A 16,490-nucleotide genomic window follows, 5' to 3' on the forward strand; every position below is an offset into this window, starting at 1 on the left:
CAATTAGTTGCACTAATATATTATAGAGTAAACCTGATTTTGACTCGCATAGATTAAAGTTTCAAAAGATCACATAATAATATTTCACCAGTAGTAATATAATATTACATCTGATGTATAGTGACATCATAGACTAAAATAACTATAATAGCTTGAGGTTAGGGGGTAGGCTCCCCAATCCTTGAGCTAAACAGGCGGCAGCGGGGTCGCAAGGCTCCCAGAGCACGTTAAAGACGTTATATAGTGCTGGGGAGAGACTGAAGGGCCCCCGTGTTCTGTCAAGGATGAATCAACATCCTAGCTGTGGAACCGTCTAGTCGGTGTGCCGACTGCCGCTCTCTCCTAGGGTTGGCAGCACATGGTGCGTGGATGACAGTCCACACCTAACCGGACGGGAGCGCGTGACTCACCGGTTACAGGCAAGGCGGGTGAAAACGGTTAATATTCTGGTTCCCGTAGCCAAGCGGGGCCAGGACAAGACCGTCGGTTTCCTGCCTGGGGCGCCAACCACGCCTACGGGTAAGGGATCGCTATCGACTGGGTCACCCGCCGGTCGGATCGCAAAAAGCATTAATTCCATGGCGTGCTCCCCGACAGGAGGCGGGTGTGGTCGCTGCGTTCGGCTCAATGTACAGTCAGGCCATCACAAGCTGAAAGCGACCGCCGGAGTGCTACAGTTACTAAGCGAGTGATGCTCCTGTGATCGGTGGGCTTTGAAAAGAAGACGCCGGGAAGCAGGAGACTTGAACTCTCTATCCAGGGTGACCTGGGTGTAGACCTCAAGTGGAAAGGGGTCTAGCCTGGGACTGCGCCCCGGTGGGGAGGTTCGAAAGACTTAAGTGAATCAGAGAAAACAACCAAATTGAAGTGAAACTGTTGTAATGTGTAGTGTTAAATAGAATGCCACGATCAAACTATATATATATTCAAATTAAACTAAATTATACAGGCCAATGTCAAATTAGTTAACTGAACGGAAACATGCTGTGTGCGTGTTGGCTCCTTTTGTGCTCTGGCTTTCTCTGAAACAGGTCATGGGTTGCAGAAGAGAATTGTACAATCTTGTACAGCCCGAGAATAATGTCAATTGACCTGTGCATAAAGCACAGGAAAGTTGTTTTGTTGTGTTTCCAATTACATTTTGTGTATGGTATGTGTTGTTGTGTATGTCAAAAAAGGTAAAGGAGGGTGGCACCCTGGCCTCTGCACATTCCTATGCTGTGTGCCCTGCCGGGTGTCAGGTCAAGGAGGGAAATAATATGATAGAGATCAAAGACTCACCATTAAACACCCACCCAATTTTTTTTTTAGATAAAGGAGGGACACTACACATTTAATTTGAGTAGTACCAATATCACTCTCAGCCAGACAGGAACATACCATTGTTTCATGGGGTACATCTATGCTGCCCAAGGCCACTGAACGACCCCAGAATACATATTAATTTAGATTTTGATTTTGATAGTAATGTTGGGGGACATAATCTGATCGTAGCGATCTCCCTGGCAGCTTTAGGCACATTAAATATAGGCTGTCTTGCCCTTCGCAAATGGCAAGTGATAAGAGAGCAGTGACAGAGTGATCCCAATACACACCACAGAAACATTATATTGCCACCTGGGCCCCCATGCTGAACTTGACGAAGAACACCCCTGCACAATATCTACGCCCCGACTTTCGACCTCAAGGAGGGTACGGATCTGACTGGCGCTTGGGGGTTGGGGCCCCTGTGTATAATACGGGGGGCTCCGGTCTCAGGCCCCAGGAGGGTACGGACCCGGGGGCTCGGGAGTGGGACCTCCGTCTCTTAGCTCATTCAGTGCCAAGTACATTTGTTAATGGCACTGGATGGGTTGGGGGGGGGGGCCTAGTCTTGGGCTCTGTCGGAACCTCCTCCTCCGGGCTCGGAAAAGTGACCACCTCAACCAGAGGAATTGGAGAAGAAACCAAAAATGCACACAGAGAACTAGATATTGATTTTTTTTATTTTTTTTTTATATATATATATATATATATACACATGTTAGAATAGTTGCTTGTAAAGGAAAACTCAGTGGGAATGCCCCACTGAGGGACCCTAAGTCTAGCAATGCGATATGGAATCAAATGATGTAATTGTCCCCAATAAGAGCTCATGTCCAGATGGTAGGTTTGGGACTGCCCCAGCCTAGTTCAGAGTTTCCCCTTCAAAGAAAAGGGTTTTCCTCGGCTCACATGACTCAAAAAGAGAAAAATGGGACCTGATTTTTTAAACATGCAATATGTTATGCTAGATGATAATTGCTATAAAGTACTGTTTAGATTTTAATCTTGTGTTGTTGTGGGTACTAAATTCGTACCCAAGGAGGGCTTGATGGTCCATTGTGGAACCTTGGGCCGTCAACCTTTACTTTATAGAGTGCAGTCAGAAGACAGGCCTTGATAGCCACAGCGTTGATATACTGAATGTAATAGATAAGAACTTCAGAATTCTCCAGGCGCTCAACCGAACGCTTGTTTGCATGCAGACTTAGATGTGGAGCGAATTGCCTTCGTGATATATCAGGTCGTATTGTTTTAATATCATTAATTTGCTGTTCTTTTATTCACATAGTATAGAGGGAATCTCCCTTGTTTGTCAATAAAGATGCCTTGCGCATGTAAAAGGTAATTTCTGTGTATGTCGTCTATAAACTGGACTTTAGGGTTTATTGAACCAAGAGTGACAGGTCTGTCACGGCACATCAAACCTCAAATGTTTATAGCATAAACACTATCTGTTTTGTGATACCATATTACAATTAGGCCTACTGTATGTACTTCCCCCTAGACACGAGAATTATATCAGGAGTTCAATTTAAAGCTGTTGTAGTGTACTGTTAATATCAGCCTAGTTGGTGTCATTTTAGTGGGAATACTGCTAAAACATAATCATCAGGTATTATGGTTATACTAGGAGGAAGATTTTTTTTCAAAAAAGTGTACAGAAATGGTTAAAATTATGTTTTTATGTGGACACACCTCCAGTTCGTTAAGTATACCTGGTTCTCACCTTAGCACCTCCTCCACCACCTTAGCACCACCCACCTGTCCTAGTCCCTCCTCCTCCTCATGCCCACACCTGTTGTGTTATGATAATGAGGGGGAGGGTATGTTTTTACTATGTCACTAAAGCGCTGTTTCTCTATTGGCATGTTTGACCCTCAAGGTTTCAGCCTCCAGGTAGAAACTCAAAATAGTCAGAGAAGACATAAAACACCATAAAAACACAACCAGGGGGCTTAATTAAGTTCTATCAACCTCATAGACACATGAAAAACAGAAAAAATGCAAAACCATGGCACCACCTCTTTAACACCTTACACAATTCTTCTTTCTAGTAGTCAGTGTTAAAGCAATTTTAAAAAGCCATAACATGTTCTCATTTAATATAGGCTCTATTTGCCCCAAACCCAGTTGCTACCCCATAAGCACAATATAAACACAATAAATGGTACACAGCAGGACAGACCAAATCACATCTGATCTACAACCTCAAATGTTTATAGCATAAACACTATCTGTTTTGTGATACCATATTACAATTAGGCCTACTGTATGTACTTCCCCCTAGACACGAGAATTATATCAGGAGTTCAATTTAAAGCTGTTGTAGTGTACTGTTAATATCAGCCTAGTTGGTGTCATTTTAGTGGGAATACTGCTAAAACATAATCATCAGGTATTATGGTTATACTGCTCTGCTCTGCTCACGCTCTACGGTGTTGATGGTCAACTAGAACTAACTGGACTCTACAGACTGACCTTATAGCACAACGAGCAGAGCAGAGCAGAGCAGAGAGCAGAGAGCAGAGCAGAGAGCAGAGAGCAGAGAGCAGAGAGCAGAGCAGCAGCTAGCAGCACCAGGCCACCTGGCCTCTGCAGGAGCAACAGCAGCTAGCAGCATCCAGGCTGAGCCACCAGCAGCAGCTGGCTCCACCAGGCTGAGCCACCAGCAGCAGCTAGCTCCACCAGGCCGAGCCACCAGCAGCAGCCGGCACCACCAGGCCGAGCCACCACCAGCAGCAGCTGGCACCACCAGGCCGAGCCACCAGCAGCAGCCGACACCACCAGGCCGAGCCACCAGCAGCAGCTAGCACCACCTGGACCCCAGCAGCAGCTAGCACCACCTGGACCCCAGCAGCAGCTAGCACCACCTGGACCCCAGCAGCAGCTAGCACCACCTGGACCCCAGCAGCAGCTAGCACCACCTGGACCCCAGCAGCAGCTAGCACCACCTGGACCCCAGCAGCAGCTAGCACCACCTGGCCAGGCTGAGGAGCAGCCACCACCAGCAGGCAGCAGCTAGCCACCAGGTCAGGAAGTTCCATTATGGCTAAAAATGTATCAATGGCTCATGTGCATGAGCTATTGGAGCAACAAAAAGACTTCTTTAGAGAATCCTTGAAACAACTTGAGGACAGCTATAAGTGCTTTGTGAACACTATTATGGATAACACCAGCAAAAGACTGGATGGTATTTTGAAAGAGGTGGAGGAGATTAAAACTAGCCTCCAATTCACACAGAAGGATGTGGACCAACTCAAAGAGTCATGCAGCAGGCTTTCCTTGGACTGCAAAACATTTGATAAGGACATTGGGAAACTTGGGGAATCTTCCATCTCAACTGATTCTAAATCAGAATATCTTGAGGGTCAATCAAGGCGAAATAACCTAATTATTGATGGTATGCAGAGACTGATGGTGAAACATGGGCTGACACTGAACTGAAAGTGCAGGATATGTTCAGAGAAAATCTCCATTTAGACCCTACTAAGATAGAGATTGAAAGGGCTCATCGTACAGGAAAAATTGTCACGAGGTCCAGTACCCAAGCTGAGGCTAACAGGGAACAGGGGTCTGGAAAAAAATATGACAGGCCGCGCTCCATTGTTGTTAAGCTCCTGAGGTTTAAGGACAGGGAAACAGTGCTAGGAAGGGCAAACAAACTCAAAGGTAAAAATATATTTATTAATGAAGATTATACAGAAGCTGTCAGACTTAGGAGGAAAGAGCTACTACCAAAGATGATGGAGGCAAGAAAGAATGGTCTTTTTGCTGTTCTGCGACGTGACAAGCTAATTATTCGCCCTGGTCGCCAGCAGGGGAGAGATAGTGGGTCTGATTAGAGGAGGTCATGTTTAGGTTTTTAACTGTGTGCTGTTTTTCTTTTCTTATTTTTTTAATTTTCAGTTTTTCTAAATGTCTATAAAATTACCAAAAAAAGGGTTAAGGTTTGCACATTTAAACATATGTAGTCTAAGAAATAAGGTCACTGAGCTGTGTCCTATTTTGAATGAAAATAATATTCATGTAATGGCTATCACAGAAACACACTTAGATGAAAACATACAGGATTCTGAGTTGGCTATTCAAGGATACGACATTATTCGATTGGATAGAGATGAATATGGAGGAGGGACAGCGTTTTACATTCAGGATCATATCCCTGTAAAAATTAGAAAAGACTTAGGTATAAATGGTGTAGAAGCTCTATGGCTACAAGTGCACTTACCACATATGAAGCCTATTTTAACATGCTGTTGCTATAGGCCACCTAGTTCTGGTATTGACTATTTGAATAATATTTGCACGATGTTGCAAAATGTGACCGATTCTAATTATGAAATATTATTTGCAGGAGATATGAATGTGGATTGGTTTTCTAGTAATTGTTCTTTGAAAAGAAAGTTGAGTGATGCAGCCACTGTATACAATTTGTCTCAGATTGTGAACCTGCCTACTAGAATTCATTTTAATAGAGACGGTTCACGCTCGTCCTCATGTATAGATCATTTTTTTACAAATGCCCCAGAAAAATGCTCTAAAGCAATTTCTGTACATGTGGGTTTTAGCGATCATAACATAATTGCAACAACTTGGAAAGCGAAGGTGCCCAAAAGTGGGCCTAAGATCATTAATAAAAGAATGTATAAGGCATTTTCTGAGGATAATTTTGTTAAAGATTTGAAAAATATGAATTGGGATTTAGTTCTTGACTGTAAGGATACAGACACTGCATTAATGATATTTACAACCTTATTTTCGAATATTTGTGATAAACACGCCCCAATTAAAAAGCGTACTGTTAGGAGGATCAAAGCCCCCTGGATTGATGATGAGTTAAAACAATTTATGAAAGAGAGAGATTTGCTTAAGCAGTCTGCTATTGCATCTGGCTGCCCTGATACCTGGCAAAAGTATCGAGCCCTTCGGAACAAAATTACTAAAATGAATAGACATAAGAAGAAACACCACTATCAATTTAAATTTGAGGAATGTAAATATGACAGTAAAAAATTGTGGACAATATTCAATGAAGCGGTGGGTAGGGATAAAATGGGCAAAGTGCCTTCATTTATAGAGGTGGAGGGTAAGTTTATCACTAGACCAGTTGATATAGCAAATTACTTGAATAACTTTTTCACTAATAAAGTAAGCACAATTCGAGATCAGATGCTACCAGTTAGTGGCAGACTTTCTGATTCAATTATAAAAAATAAGATAATGAAGGACAAGGTCTGTAATTTTGAATTCAAGAGAATAGGAATAGAAGAGGTAGAAAAGCTTTTATTTTCAATTAAAAGTGATAAGCCATGCGGAGTTGATCATTTAGATGGTGGGTTGCTGAAGTTGGCAGTCACGTGTATTGTGGCACCGATATGCCATATTTTTAATTTATGTATTGAAAATTGTGTTTATCCACAGCTATGGAAAATTGCAAAGGTTACTCCACTGCCAAAAAGCAGTAGGGAACCATTCACTGGTCCAAATAGTAGGCCAGTGAGTATTCTACCGGTGCTAAGTAAATTGATGGAGAAAGTTATATACAAACAAATGCAATGTTACTTTGAAGAACACAGCATTAACTCTGAGCGTCAGCATGCATATAAGGTTGGATATTCCACAAGCACAGCACTCACAGCGCTTACTGACAACTGGCTTAAAAATATTGACATGAAGTCAATGGTGGGTGCTGTGCTTTTGGACTTTAGCGCAGCATTCGATATAATAGATCATGAGTTGCTGCTCAGAAAGTTATCAGCATATCATTTTAAAGAAAGTGCTATTGAATTAATGAATAGTTATTTGGTTAACAGGCAACAATGTGTAGTGTTTAATGGTACATTATCAGAGATGGTGACCCCTCAATGTGGTGTCCCCCAGGGAAGTTGTCTAGGCCCATTGCTTTATTCAATTTTTGTTAATGATTTACCACATGTACTAAACAGTGCATGTATGGAAATCTATGCAGATGACACTACAATGTATGTATCAAGTGGAAATTCTGTTTCTGTTAATATGTTGTTGCAAGAGGAGTTAATGCTGGTTTCTAACTGGGTTAGTGAAAATAGGCTAAAGCTGAATGTTTTAAAAACAAAGAGTATTATGCTGGGTTCTAGATATATGCTGAGATCTAATCCTGAACTAAGTCTTGTTTTACAAGGTGCTGTTATTGAACAGGTTAAAGAGGCCAAATTGTTGGGCGTGATTATTGATGAAACACTGTCTTGGACGATGCAAATTAACAAAATGGTGAATACAATGAGTAGTAACATTTCAATGATAAGAAGAGGAGTACATCTGTTGACTGGTTCAACAGTTAAACTTGTGTTACAATCACTAGTTTTGTCCAGTCTTGATTATTGCCCAACGGTTTGGTCCAGTGCTTCAAAAAAGGACTTGGACAAACTTCAGCTCACTCAGAACAGAGCAGCACGTCTCGCTCTGCGCTGCTCTGGGAGGAGTAGTGTTGAGTGGATGCATGCTGCACTGTCTTGGATGAGAGTGGATCAAAGGTTGGCTTGTAGTCTAGTGACATTTTTATTTAACATCTATCATACTGGTAAACCTGCACATTTGTTGTCACAGATACAACCCACCAATACTAGACATGGCTATGACACAAGACAGGCTATGGGTGGTCAATTTACTTTGGCTTTAATACCTAGAACTAATGCACTTAAAAAAACAGTAATGTATAGAGCAGGAACATATTGGAATGGGCTACCACCACATATAATACGGATAGACAATAAATCAAGCTTCAAAAAGAAATTGAAGGAAGCCGTGATTAGTCAAACAGTTAGATTTAGTTAGTTGTTTAATGTTTGAATTATGATTAATTGTATATACTATTTTATTTAAAAAAATTTGAAATTATTTTTGTTTTGTTTAATTTCTTGATTTGCAAACTAAAAGGTGCTATACTATGTAATCATTTATAGAATTTGTGAAGATCAAAATCTTCAATCATTTTTTTTTTTTTTTGTTGTTTGTTTTTAACTATGCAATGGGAGAATTACATTGTATTATGTTTTAATTGTATTGTAAAGTGTGAATGTTTGGACCCCAGGAAGAATAGTCTTCACTGTGGTGAGGACTAATGGGGATCCGTAATAAACTAATAAACTAAACTAATACTAGGAGGAAGATTTTTTTCAAAAAAGTGTACAGAAATGGTTAAAATTATGTTTTTATGTGGACACGCCTCCAGTTCGTTAAGTATACCTGGTTCTCACCTTAGCACCTCCTCCACCACCTTAGCACCACCCACCTGTCCTAGTCCCTCCTCCTCCTCATGCCCACACCTGTTGTGTTATGATAATGAGGGGGAGGGTATGTTTTTACTATGTCACTAAAGCGCTGTTTCTCTATTGGCATGTTTGACCCTCAAGGTTTCAGCCTCCAGGTAGAAACTCAAAATAGTCAGAGAAGACATAAAACACCATAAAAACACAACCAGGGGGCTTAATTAAGTTCTATCAACCTCATAGACACATGAAAAACAGAAAAAATGCAAAACCATGGCACCACCTCTTTAACACCTTACACAATTCTTCTTTCTAGTAGTCAGTGTTAAAGCAATTTTAAAAAGCCATAACATGTTCTCATTTAATATAGGCTCTATTTGCCCCAAACCCAGTTGCTACCCCATAAGCACAATATAAACACAATAAATGGTACACAGCAGGACAGACCAAATCACATCTGATCTACAACCTCAAATGTTTATAGCATAAACACTATCTGTTTTGTGATACCATATTACAATTAGGCCTACTGTATGTACTTCCCCCTAGACACGAGAATTATATCAGGAGTTCAATTTAAAGCTGTTGTAGTGTACTGTTAATATCAGCCTAGTTGGTGTCATTTTAGTGGGAATACTGTATAGAAAATAGACAGTTTGTGGGGATGTTCTGATCATTGTCTGGACGTGTCCTGCAACACTAGGTTAGTGTTGGATTGTTATAATGTAAATACACTAAGTATTGGGTATTTACATTATAACATCCATCCCAATGACCAATGCATTCTTGTCATTGTGAGTCGACACCAGCATTTTCATTTGCATTATAACAGTTCACTGTATAAAGACTCAGTTTCAGGCTGTTTTTACATTCATCCTTTATCTAGGTGTGAACAAACCAAGTCTCAATGGCATGGCCATCCCGAGTCTAATTCTTTATAAAAAATACTTATAATCTGTTTATAAATACTCATAATGGTTTTTACTACAATGTTGACTACACAGCCATACATTCCCATAAACCACCGGCCTGCATAACTTATCAAAGGAGACCATGTGAGATCAAATGTATTTAATGATCTGGATGTAGTGTATCTAATCTTCTCTAAAGGCAATATTTTCATAATCTCCTCATCCACTGAAAGAAGGAAGGTGGTGTTGCAGATTTCCAAATTTGGCATTTGACTGATTATTTGTGCGCTTGTATTCCGTGGGACTACCCTGAAAATAGCAGTGGGTTGTGGTTAATCATCACATTGGAATAGATTCCAAAACAAATATCTGTTAAGGATTCGCATGACCAAAACATGAATAGTTTGAATAATCGTGTAAACGTTGAAAACCGAAAAAGCTCATGTCGAATACAAATTGATGAAGTACGGATACGCCCAATTTTACGGTTCCAAATGACGTCTGCTCCCAGAAATCTGAAACCAGATTTTAATAGACTGTTTTACAGTTATATTGAGGACTCAAGTAAGGGCATTCTTGTTGTTTTAATTTTTGTTTGTTGTCTTGCTGTCTGAGGGTAGGTCTGTATGTCTGTCTGTGTGTACGGAGCTTGATAACTGTTGGACCAATCAGCACACTGCAGTAGGCCCCAAAATGCCCCAAAAGGAGTGGGGATTAATTATATATATATATATATATATCTCGACAATGGGGCCACGCTGTTGATCCTATTTGTACAAATATATTGAAGATTCAGAGTGTGGAGAAGGGTCCATCCATCTACCAGCAGATCAAAAACTGTTTAAGGTGTATTGTGTGGTGTTTTATGTAGTATTTGGTTTTAGTTTTGCACAATTCAATTATTTGTGCCACATATGCTAATTCAGTTGTTTCTGGGTTGCCTTCTTTGGTAACATCTGAATGCAACTGGTTTATTCACAGCCAGTAATTAAATAATAATAATACAAGTTATCAGATACAACACCTTTATAAACAACATACAATATATTAACAGTATACATATACAGAACATCAAGCTCAAGCTTAAGACTGTTGGGATGAACTGCTATGATGTAAACACATTCTGTCGTATGTAGTAAATACATTCTTTGAATTTCTTTCTCAGCAAGTTCATGGCCCACTTCCAAGTGCTAGTTAAAGACAGACAGTCTTCCTCATTGTTTCACTTGTGTGCTTGATGGGGCATTTGGAGTGGACTGTTATAATGCTAATTACATCATAACGCTGCTGCTGACTCACAATGACATGGATGGGATGGATGATTAGAATGTAAATACACAGTGCTATTGTTTTGATTGGGTTTCGATGGGTGATTGATTAGCAGCTTTGGTTTCATTGTCCAGAGTATCTGCCAATCAAGCCTCCCTTCTACAGCATAAATACAGCGGCATGGCATGCTGCTGTTTACTTTCTCAGTCTACTGTGACTATGGAGAACGTTCAGTCTGTTGCCACCGCTGTAGGTAGAACCATCAACCGTGCAGAATTGATGGAGCCGTTCCTCCTGGATGCCAAGGACATCAAAAGAGTGGTGACGTTCATACTGAACTATGCGGAAGACCACGCCACTGTCCTGCCTGGACGCCACCCTGGTCCCAAGAAGATCAGTACCAGGAGGCTGCCATCTAATGTCACTAAAGCCTCAGTGTGGCGTCTCTACAGAGCTGCTGTGAAAAAGCTTGGTATGTGTAAAAGATGTATAATCTACTACAGTGTAGTAGATTGTAGAAAAGTTACATGCTTTTGTAATGAACAGTAATGTTGTATTGATGATGATGATGATGTATAATAATAAACTTTATTCATGTATCTCTTATGAAGTGCTTATATATAAAAGAAAAACATTAAAATAAGGCAGTAATGCAAATCAACCAATCATGAGTTATACAAGACAGAAGAAACAGCAAGGCAATGGATATTATACATACAATGAGAATTGATGCTATTTTTACTGCCTTAGTAAATATGGGGATATGGCTTTTTCTTGTTTAAAAATAACGGGTTAGTTAGTGAGTTAGATAACCTGAGGTCCTAGGACCTAGCATTTTCATTAGGTAGCTAGGTGCCTGACCAGGTATATAGACCCCTATTTAACACGCATACCATTTTTTTGTCTTTGCAGGGGAGCGTGCCATTGATCTGTACACCTTCAAAAGACTGTGGAAGTCATTGCTTCCTCAAATAACAAGCACCAGACCACAGACAGACCTGTGCTGGCAATGCCACAGTAATACCAACCAGCTGCTTAGAAGTGCCAACCTGTTGGACAGGTTGAAATTATCCAATCTGCAGAAGCAACAAGAGCATCTCAACCTTGTTCACAAAGAGTTTTCATTGTACCAGGAGATGAATGCTGCCTGTGCCGAGACCTGTGAGGATTTTAATCTGTCTCTAGGCCCCTCCCGACCTGCAAGCAGGAATATCACTATGACCTACAGTTTTGATTACACACAACAGGTGAGAATAATTCTATCCTATCACATTGTTGATTTTCTTTACCGAACACATGTTAGGCAGATGTTGATTTCATTGTATCTGATCCATTTTTTTTTTAAATCTCTCCTTCTCTCAGGTACACTTCCCATCTGACCCTCAACAGCCTGGGCCCATGTATTTTTTGACTCCACGCAAGTGTGGCCTTTTTGGTGTCTGTTGTGAAGGGATGCCGAAGCAAGTGTGTTACCTAATCGATGAAGGGATGGCAAGTAAAGGCAGCAATTCAGCCATCAACTACCTGCATCATTTCTTCAAAAACTACGGAGTTGGAGAAACATGCGCAGACCTTCATAGCAGTGAGCAAAACAAGAGCGATTTTGTGCTATGGTATTGTGCCTGGCGTACCATGAGCAACCTTCACTTGAAGCTGGACCTCCACTTCCTGATCGCAGGTCACAGTGAGTCTGGCCCAGACTGTTGCTTTGAACTGGTCAAGGAGTGCTTCAGGGAGACCAGCGTGGAGACATTGTCAGACATTGCCGAGGTTGTGAGGGACAGCTCTCCTGTGATGCAGCTAAACATCCCCCAGCTTGTAGGACTGGAGGATGGCACAGTGCTTGTTGAGAGATACGACTGGCACCAGCATCTGAGTAGCTACTTCCGAAGGTTCTCACAGATTAAGAGATACCGGCACTTCAGGTAATTATCATTGTTATTGAATTAGATATTCTATTTTATGAACATGACCGTATTTTGTGAAAATGTTGGTGACAATTGGCAATATTTTAAATGTACTGTCTTGCTTTCATACTGTTACAGCTTTGATGCCCGGAGACCTGGTGTGGTAATGGCCAAAAAACACTATGACTCAGAGCCAGTCGAGTTTCAGCTGCTGTGCAACGCTGATGTCCATCCCCCCATAGATAGTCTTCCTGTCGACGCCCCACCTGGACTGGACATGACCAGGCAGAAATATCTTTTTGAGGAGATCAGAGAATTCTGTTCTGATGAGGCCCAAAACATCACATGCCCTCCACCAAAGTCCACTGAACCCCAGAACAAGACCGTCTGACTTCAGATTTAACTTCAAGTGCAGTCACTGTTCAGTCACTTTTTTTTTTACTGTTCAGGTTTATTTTTTATTTATTTATTTTGTACAGTTTTTTCTTTTTTACTGTTCTGTTTTTTTAATTTAATGTATTTATTTTGTACAGTTTTTTCTTTTTTGTATTGATGGTTTTGTTTGCACCATTACATTCTAGTGCCTTATAAACATTCAAATATAAATTCTGTCTTCTTTGGAATCATCTGAATGCAACTGTTTTTTTCTTTTTTTTAAATAAAGTACTATAATAAATGGTATTGATAGCAATAGCACATTTTAAAAACAAGTACACTGACTGTACACTATACAGTATACTGTACACATACAAGATGATTTCCACTCATGCTTAATAGAACAGTTCATGTAAATACAGTTCTACATAATTGTAGTAATGTGTTGACTCACAATTAAAATGTAAAATGCCAAGCCATTGAGAGTTTGTTTTATTATTCATAACTAGATAAAAAGTTGCAGCCTTGACAGTAAAATTATGACAGGTTAAAACAGGTTGAAACAAAGTCTTCCTCATAGTTTCACGGCTGTGCTTGATGGGGCGATTGGGATGGAATATTATATTGCAAATAACAATACAACTATGAATCCGTCATCTTAACATCTTACACAATTCTTCTTTCTAGTAGTCAGTGTTAAAGCCATGTTCGCTGACTGTATTTTGGATTGACTGTGGTAGACTGGTGTAGGTGATGTGTGAAAGAGAATTAGAACGATCACGATATCTAAGTAAATTAAAACAGAAAACAATCTCTAAAATGCAATTTCTGGTCACATTGTCTAGTGCTTATCTCTTATTAATAAAGTCGGAAAATGCTTTGATGTCTAACTGGTGTGCTAGACACTGCAGAGATTCTCTTCACTTCTAGTGGTTTGTTGAGCATGATGAGGTGAAAAAGAACAAGAGCGTAAAACATAACCACTAAAAATAATTAACAGAAATTGTGTGTTATAATAACACATGATTGGGCAAGTGTGTTTTTAAGTGAGCATTGTCAGGTCAATTTAAATTGCAGTCAACCTGCTGTTAAATGGAACACACACAATGAAGAGCTAGACCAAGGTTTCTATCTCTCTGACGCTGTTCACTACTGAGAAGTATCACTCACTATTTTAGGTGAATACTATGTGGTAAATTCCTCCACAGAGGTACAATAGATTCACCTGCGTATACCACTACACCATTGGTAGAGTTATAAATTATGGGGGGAAAAAAACACAACCAGCTCAACTCTTCCCTTCAAAAGAAAGATGCATAAGTAAAGCATTCATTAAAATTAAATGAACATTGGTACATTCTATAACTTGATATCTTCACCCAAACAGGAAAGGGTGTTGCTGACTTCCTGTGTGGCCCACAGGAGATGGGTCACCGCTCGTCTTGGGTCTTTAGTCGCCATGGAGATGAAGGCCTGCCATCTTCACACCAACCGTGTCCTCCGACACAGCTTGTCAACATGGCAGAAAAGGGTTAGGCTTTTACCTGTATGATCAACCACCCCGCCATAGGAAGTTTTACATGTCATGTTCCATTAGATTTGGTTAAACAGGGTTTCTGATGCTTCCTGGAAAACCTGATAACTGTCTAAAGCAATATATAATAGAAAACGTTGGTGTTACAAAACACAAATAGTCTCACACCATGCATCATAATGCATGTGTCAAACAGCCAACTGTTTGTTGCAGGATGCGGGGCAGTCTCGAATAGCAACAGAGTTTTCGAGGATAGTAAAAACGGTATTTCAGTATTAGCTTAATAGTGTTTATACATTTCCATTTCCATATCAGCAGAGTCCTATATTATGTGGCCCTGCACAGTTCTGAGCTTGACATGCTGTGTGTAATGTTTCAGCATGACTTCATGTGTTTGCCAAACACAACGGCTGCCTTCTCTTTCAGCGAACACTGATACCGGTTCAGCCAGACCCTGAGGTCCGAGCCCAGATGGTGAGGAAGCTGCGCTGGCTGCAGAGGAGAGGGGACAGATGGACGATCCACTCTGCCTTCACTCTCTGGACAGCACGGCTCAGACAGAACCTGGCTGTCAACGCCTTCTATACCCGCCTCACAACCACCAGGTTAGAGAGACACTGACTGCATTGGAATAGGTTTAGACCGCATTTACGCTCAAATCCAACCATACCGTAGCTTGAATGCAGCAAAATACCACTCCATTTCCAATCAGTTGTTTCTAAAACCCTTTATTATATAAGCTACTTTAACAATTTGTATTTCATAATTATTATTATTTATCTATATTGATTTATGTATTTGCTTTTATCAACCTTGTCTCTTAAAGGTATCATGACATTCATTTTCACTTTTTTTATTTTCAATGTTTTATTTGGGGTTTTATGACCTCAATTACACCCAAAAAACCTGAACTTAGAACATTCAGTGGATTTTCTGTGGTCTGGGGTTTTCTGAATAATTAGGCTGAAAAGTAATCTGAGCTTGGCCCTTCGACAGTGAGGTCACAGTCGATTAATCCCGCCCACTCTCCTCCTCGCCCCTCCCCTCCCCTATCCTTTCCTTTGGGGGGGGCGGAGCAAAGGCGATGATTGACAGGCAAAATCCCTCACCAGCGACACCCGCAGGCAAAGATTTATTTTTTCATTGCAGTTGAAAAGGCTTTAGAAATGTGAGAGAAAAACACCTGCCATTGATCACTGGAATGGAATTTTCACTTAAAACTTTTTGTACACTTTTGAAGGACCAGGACAAAGACTTTGAATGTGGTGTAAAAGTGAATGTCATGAAAGCTTTAATGTATTTGGGCTTTTCATCAAAAAGCTGCTACAAACATTTTTCATTGAAACAGCTGTAATCTACGCCGTAACATGCATAAATGTCACATGTTTAAAATGATCAGGTGACATCGGCTGCCAACAGCAGCAGCCTAGTAATTCCTAATACTGTCCATGTTCCAGGGTGTTTATGGCATGGCAGAGTTACATCCATTCACATGAGCAGATGAAGCATCTGGCCCAGAGACACGTCCACAGCAGAGTCCTACTCACAGCCATGAGACACTGGAGACGGACTGCTGAACACCAGCTGAAGCTGCGCAGAAGGACAGAGCACAGACTGACTGTGATGGTCAGAGACAGTCTGCATCGCTGGACTGAACACGCTGTCAGTATGTCCCATGAGATCTCCCCAGAGCCCCTGTCAGACCTGGGCCTTTGGAATAATGTCTAACGTTTGTCTGACGCTAGTATTTCTTTGTCAGATAATATTCACAGTAGCTACAATTTAATTTAATTGATTTAATGAATTTTAAGCTCAGTTTAAGTGTGTGTGTGTGTGTGTGTGTGTGTGTGTGTGTGTGTGTGTGTGTGTGTGTGTGTGTGTGTGTGTGTGTGTCCGTGCTCGCGTGCGTGCGCGTGCGTGTGCGTGTGCGTCCTCTCCATTT

General features: G+C 40.8%; 2 protein-coding genes across 2 annotated transcripts in view; both read left to right on the forward strand.

Annotated features, from left to right (window-relative positions):
- LOC308096514 (uncharacterized protein) overlaps positions 1-16,490 on the forward strand; it is a gene marked incomplete at its 3' end in the record, with an annotated part of 71,855 nt that overhangs the window by 50,991 nt on the left and 4,374 nt on the right. The window contains exons 3-5 of the mRNA XM_080443934.1: positions 14,402-14,545; positions 14,975-15,153; positions 16,006-16,214. Coding sequence (XP_080300060.1) covers positions 14,402-14,545; positions 14,975-15,153; positions 16,006-16,214 — 532 coding nt within the window. The remainder of the gene's footprint in view (positions 1-14,401; positions 14,546-14,974; positions 15,154-16,005; positions 16,215-16,490) is intronic.
- LOC308097378 (uncharacterized protein) lies at positions 10,952-13,046 on the forward strand (the record flags this gene model as incomplete). Its single annotated transcript, XM_080445134.1, has 3 exons — positions 10,952-11,204; positions 12,183-12,657; positions 12,778-13,046. 3 exons carry the CDS (start codon positions 10,952-10,954, stop codon positions 13,028-13,030), a joined length of 981 nt encoding a protein of 326 aa, XP_080301260.1. The 3' UTR covers positions 13,031-13,046.

This window comes from Gymnoscopelus braueri, assembly GCF_963280865.1.
Source record: "Gymnoscopelus braueri genome assembly, chromosome: 12".
Classification (NCBI taxonomy): Eukaryota; Metazoa; Chordata; class Actinopteri; order Myctophiformes; family Myctophidae; genus Gymnoscopelus; species Gymnoscopelus braueri.